This window comes from Pongo abelii, chromosome 1 (assembly GCF_028885655.2).
Source record: "Pongo abelii isolate AG06213 chromosome 1, NHGRI_mPonAbe1-v2.0_pri, whole genome shotgun sequence".
In the NCBI taxonomy this organism is placed as follows: domain Eukaryota; kingdom Metazoa; phylum Chordata; class Mammalia; order Primates; family Hominidae; genus Pongo; species Pongo abelii.
The window spans coordinates 7304859-7317961 of NC_071985.2; the positions used below are offsets into that span (position 1 = coordinate 7304859).

At 35.7% G+C, this 13103-nt stretch overlaps 1 protein-coding gene across 3 annotated transcripts in view; it reads right to left on the reverse strand.

Annotated features, from left to right (window-relative positions):
- Positions 1-13103, reverse strand: part of WDR64 (WD repeat domain 64) — a 151293-nt gene that overhangs the window by 39770 nt on the left and 98420 nt on the right. For all 3 annotated transcript variants that reach the window (XM_054560845.1, XM_054560850.1, XM_054560856.1), the window contains one exon: positions 5672-5848. In XM_054560845.1, the coding sequence (XP_054416820.1) occupies positions 5672-5848 (177 nt within the window). The remainder of the gene's footprint in view (positions 1-5671; positions 5849-13103) is intronic.

Genomic DNA, 13103 nt, shown 5'->3' on the forward strand with positions numbered 1-13103 from the left:
TGGTACCTACGCAATTATTTGCTAACTGCCTGGTTCTGACTCACTATGCAGTCATCTTCTTTCTGTTTTTATTAGCGATAAATAAGATTTCATATATCAAATACATGTAATTGAACCTAGTGTTTCCAATGATATGTAGAGTTGAAAAGGGAAGTAGGCTAGAATTACTCTATGAGGACATGCATTTTGTTCTGTCTTTTGTGCACATTACATGATAACGTTATTATGACATAGTCACTGTGTATATTGATTTCAAAGGGCTTTTAGCTAAGAATAAAACCTACTTATCATTTACACTAGCAATTAATGACATTCAAATTGCAGTTCCAAACTGACATTTGTTTCAATATGAGGAAAACTAATACAGTATCTCTCCATTCTATGACAGAATAATTCTTTCCAAATTCCATAAACCAGCTATATTATTCTTCTATATTTTTTTTTTTGCAAGGAAGCTTTATGATTAATAATAATAAAAAAGGAAATAAATTATATTATGGTTGTTTTGCTAATGTCAGGGAGAAAAAAAACTGAAGACTTTTCTCAATTGATCCTGCTGTAACTTGCAGTTTTCTTCCATTCTTTAGTGTCTGACCACTTATCTCTCTAAAAGCTGAAAAGTGCAAATGGTTTGATTAGAGTACTCTAATATTAGAGTAAATCAAAAAAGTTAATGAAGATCCTCATTAAAAAAACAATTGGTTTGAATTTTTTTAGGAACAAAAGGTACAGTTTTCTTATTCTCTATTCTTCAGCCTCAAACATATGCCCCAAACACTTCATCCCTCAGACATGCACACATGCGCCTGCCTTGTTGAGGAGGTGTAAGCATATCACAAAAATAGCTTTCTGAAGAGATGTTAAATTAAGTTGTTGAATTCAACATATACAGCTACTTTACTCAGAAAAAAAAAGATTCCTTTCAAAATATTACTGCTCATTGAAAATGCACCCAGGAGCTCTGATGGAGATGTACAACGTGAATGTTGTTTTCATGCCGGTGAATACAGTATTCCTTCTGTGGCCCATGGATCAAGGGGAAATTTTGACTTTCAAGACTTATTATTTAAGAAATACATTTTGTAAGGCTATAGCTGCCATAGATAGTGATTCCTATGATAAATCTGGTTGCTCAAAGTAAATTGAAAACTTTCCAGAAAGAATTCACCATTCTAGTTTTCATTAAGACATTTGTGATTCATGGGAGGAGGTCAAAATAGCAACATGAACAGGAATTTGGAAGAAGAGGATTCTAACCCTCAAAGATATTTGGAAGGGTTCAAGACTTCAGTGGAGGAAGTAACTGAAGATGTAGAAATAGCAAGAGAACTAGAATTAGAAGCGAAGCCTAACTTGCTGCAATCTCACGATAAAACTTGAATGGATGAGTTGCTTCTCATGGATGAGCAAAGAAAGTTGTCTCTTAAGATGGAATCTGCTGTGAATATTGCTGAAATGACAACAAAGGACTTAGGATATTACCTAAACTTAGATGACTGGGCAGAGGCACGGTTTAAGAGAATTAACACCAATTTTTGAAAGAAATTTTAGTGTGGGTAAAATGCTATATCAAACAGCATCACATGCTACCGAGAAATCTTTCAGAAAGGACTAATATCCATAATATATCTTCCTAATTATCTATATATACATATATATATATATCTAATGTATCTAATATACAACAAACTTTCAAAACATTAGAAGGAAAAGAACAACAACCTAGATAGAAAAATTGACAAAAGATATGAACAAATAGTCCATATGTGTATTAAAAAGATGCTGCACTCACTCATTATAAGATAAATGCAAATTAAAGTATACCAAATTATATTTTAACAAGAAGGGTAAGTTTGGGGCTATATTAAAGGTCATAGAATGGTTGTTCATTTTTTTCTGGCCAATTATTATTTCACTATTTTTACATCATGTAATTTTAACTAGATTTTTCAATGTCAGTTAATAAAATTCCAGCTTTCTCTTTTCATAGGTTTTTATCTTTTTAAAAGTCTTCTCATTTTGCTCTCACTTGTTCAAGTATAAAGGCACTTGTTTTGATTTCTCATCTACATTTGAAAAAGTTCAAAAGTTTGACTATAATATACACTGTTGGCAAGGCTGTGGGGAAACAGGCAGTCTCACATATTAGTGGCAGTGCAGAGCTGTGTAACTTCTGTGAAGGGGAGTTTGGTAATGTCTAGGATGATTATATTAGCATTTACTTTTTGACACAGCAACCAGTCCCTCTTCTTGGAATCTATCCCAAAGACACACTGTCAAAAATGGAAACCAACTCTCTCTCTATATATATATATGTATATATGTATATCATAAAGTATATATATATTTCATAACATATGTATATACTTTAATTTGCATTTATCTTATAATGAGTGAGTGGAGCATCTTGCTAATACACGCTTGGACTATTTCTTCATATCTTTTGTCAATTTTCTATCTAAGTTGTTCTTTTCCTTCTAATGTTTTAAAAGTTTGCTGTATATTAGATATTAGGAAGATATATTATGGATATTAGTCCTTTTGTGATATAAGTTCCACATATTTTTTCCAGCTTCTTATTAGTGTTTTCATTTTGTGTATGGCCTTCTTTGCCATGACAATGCTAAGTTCTGGGAAGCTGGGTGTAGATGAGGCTTCTGGTTTATCAGGAACTACTTCTTGGAAATAATCATAAGTCTTTTTCATATAAATATATATATATATATATATATATATATATATATATATGGCTATTTGTTGCAGCACGACTTTTAATTGGAAAAGATTAAAAGCAACCCAAATGGCCACCTACAGGGGACTAGTTGAATAGACAGTGGTACATCTATTCACATGAAATACTATAGCATTTTCAAAAAGACAAATGAAATACATCTACACCTATGTTCATGGCAGCATTCTATTAATAGCAAAAAAGTGAAAGCAACCCAAGTATCCATTGATGGATGAATGGGTAAACAACATGTGTTCTATGCATACAACGGAATAATGTTCAGCCTTTAAAAGGAAGGACGCTGTGACATACGCTACACATAGAGGAACCTTCAGGACATCATGCTGAGTGAAACGAACCAGTCACAAAAGAGAAATACCATATGTTTCTGCTTATATGAGATCCTCAGTGTAAGTTCATAGAGATGGAAATTGGAATGCTGGTTATCAGGAGCTGGAGGGAAGGGGAAATAGGGATATATTGTTTAATAAACAGAGTTTCAGTTTTGCAAGATGAAAGTGTCTGGAGATGCATGGTGATGAAGGTTGCACAACAATGTGAATATACTTAATGTCGTTAACTGTACACCTAAAAATAGTCTAAATGGTAAATATTACTTTATGTGTATTTTACCACAATTAAAAAAAAAAGAAAGATGAAGATCTCTATATACTGCTTATAATGGTCTCCAGAATAGATTATTAAATAAAGCAAGGAATACAAAGATGTAAATAGTATTCTATCATTTGCTTAAGAAGGTGGAGAGGGAACCAAGTATTTGATTATATTTTTTAAAAACAGCATGGAAGCATAAGCCAAAAACTTAAAAACAAAAAATTAACTATAGGTTAAGGAGAGAACAAGGTGGAAAGAACAGGAATACAATAGACCTTGTTTTGTAGCTCAGAATAGAACTTGTTTTGTAATTTGATCTTAGAAATATATAAATGTTTTACATAACAATAAAAACTGAATTTTTAAAACACAATACATTTTAAAAAGGAAGCAAAATTAACTGTGTATAGAGTTGGTGGTACAAGGAATTATTTTAAGCAATTTTAAAGCACAGTAATTTGACAGTACATTCCACATGCTATACACCCTAAGGACAAAAAGAACTGCAAAAAAAGCAAGATTTTGAGCTGTGTTAGGTATCATGTTGCTAGTAATTTTATTGTTTTCTGAAACTAGAATATAATGTAATGTACAATGATAGCATATAAAATGACATAAAGAACCTGTATATTATGTAGAAGAATACATTATATAAATAATAGCATAAAGCAAAAAAGTAATGATGCTTCTATCATTAGAAATCAAAATTTTCTGACAGAAAGAGATAAAATAAAATAAAATTAGTAAAAGCCATATAACCTTACATTTGAATTGGGAATATCAGTGCAAAATAGTAGTGTTTTTTTCTCTTAATGTTTTTTCCTAGCTGTCTATTGAAAAAGTCTAAAAATAAGAACCAACCTAGTGGTAATGGGCATCTCTAGAACCCAGGTTGTGGTTTTTTAAAATACAATTTCCCACTAAAAAGAAGTAGAATACATTGGAGAAATAGTGGATTTTAGATCTGGAAAGAAATGTACAAGATGAGCCTGGATCATCTTGTCATACCTGGAAGCTATCCAGAACGTCTGAGGTCACATCAGAGGAGCTCAGGAGCCTGAAGAGGCTCCAGCCAGTTTCAGATGGGACAGTTTGGGCATCAATAATAATAACAAATTAAATTGACTGAAACACATCAAGAGCATTTAAATTTGTGAGTCAATAATGATATTAAGTAAACAAAATTCATGGACCACATTTGGAAGATGCTGGGAAACCTATTCTTCACTTTAAAACTGATAAATATAAGGAGCAAATCATCAATTAGTTTGCTTTTCTATATAAACTGTACCTCAGTGTAACCAAATATTTGATAAATGAGAGGTTTTCTTTAAACACTTTCCAGTAATAAATGAAGCAGAAAGGCAGCATGGCGACTTCAAATGAAAATAATAGACCTAGGTAGTGATCATCAATGGCTGCTGAGATACAAAAAAAAAAGACAACCGGTCATTATGAGAATCTTGATGGAATACAGGACAGCACCTATAAAGGAGTCTTGCTAAAGAAAAAAAAAATCAATGTTGTAGTCAATTAAGCCAGCAGATTTAACTACCAGATTGCAGGAAGTACAGCAGAACTTCTTAAATAACACCATGAGGGTGCAATCAGCAAAATCCAGAAAGTGGAAAACTATGGCGTCAACTGTCCAGTTTCTTCAGGACATAAATTGCAAGGAGAGAAAAAAAAGATATTTAACAGATTTTTCCAACCAAATGCAACAAATAAACCTTGTTTGGATCTTGGTTGTTGAAACCAACCATAGGAAAGAAATTATAAGGATATCTGGAAAATTTGAACACTGAATGAATATGTGATGAGGTTAACAACTTCTTACAAATTATTTTTAATATATTTTAGAAAATAATGGTATTATTTTTGAAATAGTCATTATTGTTTAGAGATATATACTGAAATATAAAGGGAAGAAATGACACAATGTTTGACATTTGCTTCAAAATCCATTGGTGGGCCAGGCACGGTGTCTTATGCCTGTAATTCCAGTGTTTTGGGGGGCTGAGGCAGGAGGGTCACTTGAGCCCAGGTGTTGGGGTCTGCAGTGAACTATGATCACACCACTGCACTTTAGCATGGGCAACAGAGCAGGACCCTGTCTCAAAAAAAAAAAAAAAAAACAAATCCATTGGTGGTGGTCATGGTGAAGAGGTGGAAATAAAGAGTAAGTTTGGCCATATACAGAAAGTTCTCAAAGCTGAGTGATAACACATAGAAGCTCTTTGTATTATTTTCTGTACTTTTATATATGTTTGTAAATTTCCATAACAAAAAGCAAAAGTTAAAAAGAAACCAAGAGAGGAAACTTACATCAGTAGGTTGAGAAAAGTTCCTCTCAACTATCAACTCGACATCTGGGAAAGGAATAGCCATGTTCCTATCTCTAGTAGACATTCTCAGATGCACAGCATGTTTCCCATCTTGTAGGAAAGGCACAACATCAGGCAGCTCCCAGATCACCATGAGGTAAACATCATCTTCCTTACCCTTTAATAGAAATCCAGTGAGTACATGAAAAGTTCAATTATTTTATTTTGAACTGTTTTAAAGAGATAGAGAAAATAGAACCTACACTGATGTATCCACCATCTAGCTTTACCAAATCTTCAGCCCCATCTATTCCTTGCTTATTAATATAATTCCTCTTTCTTCCCTCCCTAGAGTAACCAGTAATGTGAATATGATGTTAGTCATGAAAGTTCTAATATTTCTACATATACATACATATACGTTCTACATATACATGATAGTGCTTTCAGACTTTAAGCCATTTTATGAATGCTGTCCAACTGTATGGATTCTTCTTCAACTTTCTAATTTCACTCAATAGGATATTTTTGAGATTTATACAAGTTATTTCATGGAACTCCAGTTCATTTATTTTTAACTGCTTTATCGTATAATATAAACATACTACAATTTATTTATCCATTCCCCTACTGACGGATGTTCAGGATGCCAATTTGGTACTGCTTTCCTTTACAGACAGGTGGCACAGTTTCTAGAGCATATATCTGGGGTAAAATGACCTAACTGTAAGATATGCACATCTTCAACTTTACTAGCTATCACCAAACCACTTCTCTAGGTAGTGTTTAGCTATGTTCATTCTCACCAGGAGTAGATGAGAGTTCCCCTTTCTTCATATTCTTGCTAACACTTGGTATTATTTGATTTTCTTAGTTGTTTTGCCTGATGAATATGAAATGGGACCCTTTAAAACTAATTTTTAATACCCTTTCAAATAGGAAGACAGGAAGTCAAATTGTCTCTGTTTGCAGATGACACAGTCGTACATTTAGAAAACCCCATCATTTCAGCCCAAAATCTCCTTAAGCAACTTCAGCAAAGTCTCAGGATACAAAATAAATGTGCGAAAATCACAAGCATTCCTATACACCAACAATAGACAAACAGAGAACCAAATCATGAGGGAAGTCACATTCACAATTACTACGAAGAGAATAAAATACATAGGAATACATCTTACAAGGGATGTGAAGGACCTCTTCAAGGAGAACTATAAACCACTGCTCAGGAAATAAGAGAGGACACAAACAAATGGAAAAACATCCCATGCTCATGGATAGGAAGATCAATATCGTGAAAATGGCCATACTACCCAAAGTAATTTATAGATTCAATGCTATCCCCATCAAACTACCATTGACTTTCTTCACAGAATTAGAAACAACTACTTTAAATTTCATATGGAACCAAACAAGAGCCCCTATAGCCATGAAAATCCTAAGCAAAAAGAACAAAGCTGGAGGCATCACACTCCCTGACTTTGAACTATACTACATGGCTACAGTAACTAAAACAGCATGGTACTGGTACTAAAACAGAAATATAGACCAATGGATCAGAACAGAGGCCTCAGAAATAATGCCACACATCTACAACCATCTGATCTTTGACAAACCTGACAAAAACAAGCAATGGGGAAAGGATTCCCTATTTAATAAATGGCATTGGGAAAACTGGCTAGCCATATATGCAGAAAACTGAAACTGGACCCCTTCCTTAACCTTATACAAAAATTAATTCAAGATGGATTAAAGACTTAAATGTAAGACCTAAAACCGTAAAAACCCTAGAAGAAAACCTAGGCAATACCATTCAGGACATAGGCATGGGCAAAGACTTCATGACTAAAACACCAAAAGCAATGGCAACAAAAGCCAAAATTGACAAGTAAGATCTAATTAAACTAAAGAGCTTCTGCACAGCAAAAGAAACTATCATCAGAGTGAACAGGCAACCTACAGAATGGGAGAAAATTTTTGCAATCTATCTATCTGACAAAGGGGTAATATGCAGAATCTACAAGGAACTTAAACAAATTTATAAGAAAACAACAAACAACCCCATTAAAAAGTGGGTGAAGAATATGAACAGACACTTCTCAAAAGAAGACATTTATGTGGCCAACAAAGATATGAAAAAAAAGCTCATCATCACTGGTCATTAGAGAAATGCAAATCAAAACCACGATGAGACACCATCTCATGCCAGTTAGATGGCAATCATTAAAAAGTCAGGAAACAACAGATGCTGGAGAGGATATGGAGAAATAGGAATGCTTTTACACTGTTGGTGGGAGTGTAAACTAGTTCAACCATTGTGGAAGACAGTGTGCAATTCCTCAAGGATCTAGAACCAGAAATATCATTAGACCCAGCAATCCTATTACTGGGTATATACCCAAAGGATTATAAATCATTCTACCATAAAGACACATGCACACACATGTTTATTGCAGCCCTGTTCACCATAGCAAAGACCTGGAACCAACCCACATGCCCATCAATGATAGACTGCATAAAGAAAATGTAGCACATATACACCATGGAATACTATGCAGCCATAAAAAGGGAAGAGTTCGTGTCCTTTGCAGGGACATGGATGAAGCTGGAAACTATCATTTTCAGCAGACTAACACAGGAACAGATAAGCAAACACCACATGTTCTCACTCATAAGTGGGAGTTGAACAATGAGAACACATGGACACAGGGAGGGGAACATCACACACTGGGGCCTGTCAGGGGGTCGGGGGCTAGGGGAGGGATGGTGTTAGGAGAAATACGTAATGTAGATGACGGGTTGATGGGGGCAGCAAACCACCATGGCACATGTATACCTGCGTAACCTGCACGGGCCAGGCGCGGTGGCTCCCGCCTGTAATCCCAGCACTTTGGGAGGCTGAGGCCAGCGGATCACGAGGTCAAGAGATCGAGACTATCCTGGCCAACATGGTGAAACCCTGTCTCTACTGAAAATACAAAAATTAGCTGGGCGTGGTAGCATGTGCTTGTAGTCCCAGCTACTCGGGAGGCTGAGGCAGGAGAATCACTTGAACTCAAGGCAGAGGTTGCAATGAGCCATGATCATGCCACTGCACTCCAGCCTGGTGACAGAGTGAAACTCCATCTCAAAAGAAAGAAAAAAAGGAAAAAAAAACCCTGCACATGTATCCCAAACCTCAGAGTATATAAAAAAAGATACTAAAAATGAAAACTATTTACCACTATTAAAAAAATTAAAAAAACAATAAAACTAATTTTTAAACATATTAGTTACATTAATAATATTTCCCTGATTGTTGTGAGTTGAACATTTTTTCATGTGTCTGCGAGCCATCTGGATTTCCTTACCTGTCCTTTGTTTTTTTTTTTTGTTTTTTTTTTTGTTTTTTTTTTTGTTTTTTTAATTTATGAAGTATTTATTGATCATTCTTGGGTGTTTCTCGGAGAGGGGGATATGGGAGGGTCATAGGATAATAGTGGAGAGAAGGTCAGGAGATTACCTGTCCTTTGTTCATTTTTCTAATTTGTGGGGTTTTTTTTCCTGCATTTTGGGAGGTTCTTTATATATCCTGGTTCCTAACCCTTCTTCATTTAGCTGGGGTGCAATGGTCTTTTTACGGTCTGTGACTTGTCTTTTCACTTTGTTTTTTTAGACAAGCTTTTATTTTTAATTTGAATGTAATAATGATACCTTTGCCATATCCCATCTGTGGATGTGGTATATCTGTCCATTTATTCAGATTCTTTTCACATCCTTTAAGATGTATTTCCACAAAACTTTTGCATGGTTCTTGCTATGTTTATTTTAGGTAACTTATATTTTTGTTTGCTATTGTGATGTGATCATTTATTCCACCTGTACTATCTTAATGTTTTCTTTCGTGAGTGTGTGTGACAGTGCCTTGCTCTGTTGCCCAGTCTGGAGTGTAGTGGTGCTATTTTGGCTCACTGCAATCTCTGCCTCCCAGGCTCAGGTGATCCTCCCACCTCAGTCTCCGAAGTAGGTGGGACTACAGGCACGCACCACTATACCTGGCTAATTTTTGTATTTTTTGTAGAGATGCAGTTTTGCCATATTGGCCAGGATGGTCTTGAAGTCCTGGCCTCAGGCAATCTGCCTGCCTTGGCCTTCCAAACTGCTAAGATAACAGGCGTGAGCCACCGTGCTGGGCCATGTTTATATTTTCTAACTGGTTATTATTTATGAGAGGCCATTAATTTTTAATTCTTGAATTGTTATATGGGAATAAAAGTCAAAATTTTAAGGTCAATTATTTTGCTTGCAGAACAGGACTCTTTCTATGTTGAAAAGCAGCTATGGAAAAGTGGAGAGAATATTGGTCTAGGAGTGAAGACAGCCGGTTTCTAGTCTTAGTTCTTGTGGGACCTCGGGCAAGGTACATACCTTCTTTGGCCCTATTTTTCTTATTTGCAAAATGAAGGCTTTAGCTAGTTGATGGATAAAAGTCCTTCCATTTTTTAAAGCTTTGATTTTACATGTTGCCCTAAGGCCTCTGTTATTTCATATCCATGTTAATTTAAAAGTATGGGCCAATAGTACTCCTACGTACTGGTGGATTCTTTGTTTAGAGTTTGTGCCATTGTGGGACAGAAGGAATGAATCTCAGCAATATCTCAAGAGTGACCAGATATTGACACTGAGTAATAGCTTAGTTAGATTTATGTGCCCATCTGGTGGTATGAGTTATTGACAGTGGTTTGGTTTTTTTGTGTCTTTTTGAGACAGAGTCTTGCTCTGTCGCCCAGGCTGGAGTGCAGTGGTGCAATCATGGCTCATTGCAGCCTTGACTTCCCAGGATCAAGCAATCCTCCCACCTCAGCTCCCCAAGTAGCTGAGACTACAGGTGTGTGACACCATGCCAGGCTAATTTTTATATTTTTTGGTAGAGATGGTGTCTCACTATGTTGCCCAGACTTGTCTCAAACTCCTAGCCTCAAGCTATCCTCCTGCCTTGGCCTCCCAAAGTGCTGAGATCACAGGTATGAGCCACTACACCCAGCCCGACAGTGGTTTTTAATAAGCTTAACCAGTTTCAATGGAACCTACTATGACAGTGGCTCTCAGACTTTCTGAATTCACAGAGCAGCAGAATTTACAAAACATCTTTTGAAGATTGACCTAGAGTTACTAACATTCAATTTTACCAAGTGAGGACATGAGGGAGAAGGAGATGGGAAACTCTACTGCCATTATTTTATGAAAAGAAAGGCTATAGTAATATAAAACAGTAGGAAAGATATAATCTTAAAATTTAAATGAAGTAAGAGTAGCTTTGTGAAAAGTTACCCTTGTTTTCTACATTTCATCTCTAATTGGTGAAATCTTTTATGTTATATTGGAATTGGCTGGTAGGTCTTTAGGAATTGATTATCTAGGAAAACAGCAGTTCATATAATGCTAAGAACATTATTATGTTAATTGCTTCATAAAGAAAGATCATTTACTTTAAAGGACACACAAATACAGCCATATGAGTAGATCCATAAAGCACTGTGGTTAAAAGGAAGGGAAGTAAGTGGGTCTTTAGAATTTGAATGATTTTGGGGTCAATTAATCATCTTCCTGGAACCCCCGTAGTGCTTTGTTTATTATGTTAGAACAGTAATCTCTCACCAACCTATGGTTTTGTCAACAATGGCTTGGGGGCAAATTTATCTCAAATTTGCCAAAGGTTTCATATAGGCAGAATGCAATTCTATCCCCTTAAAACTGAGATTATGAGAAGAATTGTTGTTTTCTTCTCTTGTTGTCTATGAAGTTGTATTAATAGACCAGTCAATTTACAGTCTGCCCTCTTGTTACATGGCTAGGAAATCATGCCCAGAATATTCAGCACAGTGATGATTTGTGCCCAGAGCGGGCAGTTGCACAAGCATTTTTCTGAGACTTGAGGAAATAAAACCAAGAACAGAAGTGTAAGAGAGAGATTATATTTAAGCCGTTAAGGACTGTCTGAACACATTTAAAAGTACATGATACTTTGGAGACCCTTCTCAGCTCATAATGCATCAGCGATGTTTCCTGAATAACCGAATGTGATCACTGAAGCAGGTTTTGGCTTTTTGGTTTTGTGGGGGAGGGGGTGGGGGTGTTTTTTTGTTTTTAAGGCAGCTGGGAATCTAGGAAGATAGAGAGATAGAGGTTTGGTTTATCTTTCCTCCGTTCCACTCTCAGCTCCAACTTCCACCTGCTCACCTTCCAGTTTCTGGGCAAACAGAGAAATGGGGTTTGGAGTTTAGGGAAATAAATTTATTATAAAGCTTGTTCCCTTTTTAGTTGAAAAAAAAAAAAAAGGCCTGGCTACCAGATTAGTCTGACAACCATCCCACCTTACAAGCTTCTGAGACACTTTGTGAAAGCATTCACAACACTTGCAGTAGGTGGATCACTGCCCCCTTATTAAATTATGCATTTCATGGTGAAAGGGAATATCCTTCTGGAACATGGCAAATATTTGGTAACTGGTCACTGAAAAAAATGAATGAATGAAAGTATTCTAGAAAATAAGTATGTAAATCAAATTATTTTATTTCAAATAGGCAGATATAATAATAAAGTAAATAATAGTAATACACTAATAATAATAAGTAAATAAGTATACTTTCAACATTATATTATAAAGCTGCCCGCTCCAACATTAATAAAAGTTCTCCAAATACCCCTCATAAATGTACTATTGTCTACTTTAGAAGAGGTTCTTTCTTTATTTTTTTTTTTAATTATTTCAATCCTTAATGAGCACCTACTCTGGGCATGGCCAAGAATACAAATATAAATAAGAGAGGTTTTCAGTTCCTACCAAGATCAATCTGCAGGTTCTAAATGCAGAACCAGAATAATCAAAGTGAAAAATGCTACAGTAGAACTAAAAACAATTTTGGAGAGTGAATAGTTCCATGCTACTTTTTGCAGCCCTTAAAAAAGGAGCATTTGTGACAACAGACATTGCCTGGTAGGAAGGGCATCCTGATGAACAATGGCACTTTGTAAAGCAAAAATCAACATTTCATTTCATTTTAGAGTGTATACTAAGAAATTCCTTTCTACAGTGCCGTTTTGGATTGCTCAGACAAGAGAAGAGTATATTACATCAGGGAAGTTTTTCCACTCCTTTTTCCCCATTCTTAGGTCATCAGTTATCTTAAGCTGGTGCTTCATGATTGCTGTGCTATACAAGAGTTTTCTTTTCTGATCTTAGCTTTCAAAAGGGGAATAATAAAGGCAATGAGTCCTTGAGTTCAAGGTGATGGGGTGAGATCCGCTCAGTAGCCAGGATAAATGATCTAGTCTTCATCATAAATCTGAAGAGGGCATTAGCATTCCGAGGTGGTAACAGAGTCATAGGAAAAATAAATTAGCCTACCTCAATCCTCCCCAAACAGCCCTGAGCAGATTGCATCATTGACCTT